This window comes from Carlito syrichta, unplaced genomic scaffold, assembly GCF_000164805.1.
Source record: "Carlito syrichta isolate Samal-C Ts95f unplaced genomic scaffold, Tarsius_syrichta-2.0.1 Scaffold301971, whole genome shotgun sequence".
Lineage (NCBI taxonomy): Eukaryota > Metazoa > Chordata > Mammalia > Primates > Tarsiidae > Carlito > Carlito syrichta.
The window spans coordinates 186,162-190,102 of NW_007246067.1; the positions used below are offsets into that span (position 1 = coordinate 186,162).

General features: G+C 50.1%; 1 protein-coding gene across 1 annotated transcript in view; it reads right to left on the reverse strand.

The window, feature by feature from the left end:
- SFRP1 (secreted frizzled related protein 1) overlaps positions 1-829 on the reverse strand; it is a 42,723-nt gene extending 41,894 nt beyond the window's left edge. The window contains exons 1-2 of the mRNA XM_021711275.1: positions 778-829; positions 379-514 (exon numbers count right to left, since the gene is read on the reverse strand). Of these exons, the coding sequence (XP_021566950.1) occupies positions 379-514; positions 778-829 (188 nt within the window). The remainder of the gene's footprint in view (positions 1-378; positions 515-777) is intronic.
- Between the last annotated feature and the right edge of the window lie 3,112 nt (positions 830-3,941).

Consider the following 3,941-nt stretch of genomic DNA (forward strand, 5'->3'; position numbering starts at 1 on the left):
CTCGAGCCCCGCGCAGCCAATCAGCTCCCGGCGGGGCCCGCACCCCGTCCACGTCAGTCAGCCGAGCGGGAGCCAATCGCCTCCCCGCAAGGGGGTTCGGTTACCAGCACGGACGCCACTCACACCCCCCAAAACAAGCCCAAATTCATAAATAAAAGGAGGGGGGCGAGAGGGGCAAGGAAAAAAGGGAAGAGGTGGGGGAGGCGCGGGACGGGCGAAGGCAGCCCGGCGCGAGGGTGCGGAAAGCCGGGCGCCGCGGTCGTACCTGCGAGTCTGAAAGACAGCGAAGACTTTTAAAAACACTTTTCCTAATTCTAAGCAACGGCCCGCGAGACCAGCGGCTCCCCTCCCGAGTCTTGTTCTCCGCAGCCACAGCACAAAGACAGGCCGTTCGCCGACTCGCGGGAGCCGAGAAGGCTGGGGAGGGAGGTCGGCCCCAGATCCCGGGCCAGGCTGGGCCCGCTAGGCGAGGGGCGGCGTCTCCGGAGCTGCTCTCTGCGCTCCAAGTGCAGCCCTTTCCAGGTGGGACCGCGGAGACGGCCCCGATCACGCCGGAGGCCCCCGCGAAATGTCGTTCGTTGTGGCGGGAAATATTGCTCACAACGGTATTAGCATTGGAAGGAAAATTTTTTGTTTGTTTGTTTTTGTTTTTTAATTTTTAAAAATCCCTCCTCGAGCCCCAGTCCAGCCGACAGCGTGCCTGCGTGCGCTTTCACATACACACTGACATGTTTGTGGTGCAGAGAGCCAAAACATTAAAAACACATGTGCACTTACCAGCGTGGCTTATGTAAATACCCAGTCCATCACTCAGGCACACATGCGGCATTCAGGCCCCGTTCAGGAACCTACCGTCAAAACCAAGGGTCTCTGTTAAGGCAGAAGACTAGAGGCTGGTGCCAGCAGGAATACTGAGCTGTCTCACCCGGCCACCAGAAGCAGGAGTCTCCCTGTCACCCTCCACTTCCCATTTCTGGGGATGCTGTGAATGTTTTAAACATTCCCCTTCGAGAGAGGGTCCAGCTCCAGAAAGCTGGTGTGTGACAGTTTCTGATCCCTTGGAGCCCTGAAGGGTGGATGAAGAGAGGCAGAGGATGCCCAGAGCCCTATCCGAGCTGTGCACCCGTGTGGCAAATGGGCAGACCTCAACACTCAGGGCAGACCCCGTAGGAGGCACTGCCTTACCCTACCATTATGTTTGAAAAGCTCTAGGGAAGCTTGCTTTGGACTCTGCAGACCTAATTTCTTGATGGACAGAGTCCAAGTAAAACGACTAGAGTTTGTGAAGCAGCAGGACTATTTTCTTAAAGCAGTTGTGCCCATGCAGAGGTGGTGATCCCACTGTGCACACAATTCGGCAACTTTTTCCTCACTTACAGGCCAATGGAAGGTATTCCAAAGCTAGAGAGGCAGAAAGGGAAAAGAGAAAAGAGAGCAGGACTTTGGATGGCCAAGGGTTAATCTCGAAACAATTGGTAAGGCTTAGCCTAAGCTGGGGAAGACATTCCTCACAGAGAATAGACCGCAGGAGACCAGGCGCTGTGTCTCAATTCAAGGGGCATTTAGAGAAAAATACTGTTTGGTAGGGGGTCCTTTTCTCTCCTGGGCCAGGCCCTCAGCCTCAAGCCAAATGTGACTGTTTACTCACTTGTTGGAAAGACTGTTGCTTGTAGATAACATCCTCTCATCTCTGAACCCAGGCTAGCTGACCCCTCATTCATATTTGCACTCCCCCCCCCCCAATAGTAGGAAGACTTGTGTCTGTCCACCACTAAAACTCTGGAAATTCTCCACCACTAAAACTCTGGAAATTCGTCCAAGTGACTGCACCTTCACTGGCCCTGGAAGTCCCAAGTCGGGAGTCAGTCTCACAGATCCACTTGTGGGAGGCCCTAGTCTGTGTCTGCTCACTCCACATAGACTTTGATCACCTCCAATCACCAACAATCACTCCCCACTTCCAGCAGTCATACTGCTTTAGAGATAAGCTCCCTGGGCCATGCCAGGGACACAATTGTCTCAAGGTCAAATAGGGAATATTGGTGTAAGTAAGACCTGAGAATCCTGAATCCAATACACTTTTGGATCCTCGCAAAGCCCAGTGGAAAGGAAAGACTCTAGGTCTCAGTTCCACCAGTAGACTTTAATCCACACCTCAGATTTGGAAAGGCACTGCTCACTACTGGTCAGTTCATATACTATATAACAGCATCTAGCAGAACGAAGCCTGAAGACTTTGTATTTCAGCAGTATATGCAGTTATTTGTCCTTTTTCTGATTATCAAGGCTTTGTACTTCAAAATCCAGTCCCCCTTTTGATGCTGGCAAAGTACGTACACAGGAGAAAGTTCTGAACAAAGGCTCTATAAACATGCTACGGACAAGACAGAGATCCCAGAAACCAGGGTTCCCGAATATGAGAACTATGGGTCAGGAGGCGCATCCTCCCTTTTTCTTGAATGGTTTAAATAAACAGGTGCAAAATATGGTATTAAACTTACGTTTCTCATTTCAAAAAAGTTCCAATTTTCTCACACTGCCAGATGTTCACATGTGAAAACTGCAAGTCACTTCATAACATCAGCCTGAGGAGGTATTCCTCAGTCTCCCCATGGTGGCCCGAGCTGACTGTAAGGCCACGTGGGGTCACTGAGGGACCCTTCAGGTGTTTACTAGGTGATCTCTTCCCACATGCAGAGCTCCTTCCTGCCCCCTCCAGGAAGATCAGGGAAGGAGGAGCCTTCTCAGCCTGTGGCTGCCATTCTGTTCCGTTATCACATCTTCAGTGACTTTTGTGACACCCTCCAAAGATACATTCAGAACGCTCTCCTTCAGCCAGCAGGAGGGGGGCCCCTGCCAATATCTGGATGATCACGAGTGAGGGACTCTGCAGTTGGGAGACGCAGACCTCAGTTCTGCTCCTGACAGGCTGAGGGACTCCTAAGAAATACATTTCATCTCTTCGGCTTTAGCACTGTCATCTGTGGACAGAGCTATTCATGCCTGTCCCACTAACTCATGAAATAGGGGTGTGAATTCTCAGCATCTAGAGCCTGCAAGGCACATCTCTGGACTTTCAGTTGAGTCTGAAAAGTTTAAAGTGATGTTCGATGCAAGACAGCATGAAACACAGTCATGTTCCTACTTGGACAAACTTCCTTCCCTCTCTGCCTCTGTGGATGTGCAGCCCCAAACTCCTCTGACACTTCCAAGAACTGGCCTGCCCTGTAACTGAGCTTTGGGAACTCCAGGAAGAATTGTAAACATCTGGAGTGGAAGGCAAATCCCAGCCCCAGCTCTTCTCTGTGTAAGCATCCCGCTGCACCATCATTAATGAGGACTAGCAGGCATCCCTTCCTTTCTTTAGGACACATCCACCAAGTTCAGGCAATCCACTAGAATGTTCTTCCTTCCCTGAAGGGAAGTTCTGCTTTCTGTAATGTCTAATCACTAGGCCACCTAACATCATGTACCACCCTAATCATCCAGTATCCTTGAAAAATCACTCTCAACCATGCCTGAACTGAAGGCCATCTCTGCCCCTCGAATCAGATGGCCACACCTACCCACTCTCCAGATGAGACTTTGTCAAATAGGGCTTGACAGTTGTTATTCATGTCTTACTATGTTAATTAGTTTATTTATACATAAGTTATAGAATTGTATACCACATTCTAGAAAGGAGAAAATGAAAAATAAAAGGCATATTTTAAAGGTGACTTTTAAAATGGAAACAAGGATATCTAATTGACTATTTTTCTGATTAAAACCCTCACAGACTCTTTGTCCACAGGAAAAGGCCCAAGTTCTGGTAGGATGTCAAGACCTTGCCCTCAAAAGCCTCTTCGCCTCCACTCCTCTCTCCCCAGTCCAGTCTCCGGTCTCAGGAGGGACTTGTACCTTCACTGACCAGTGACATCTTGCTTGCTTTCCCCCCTGTG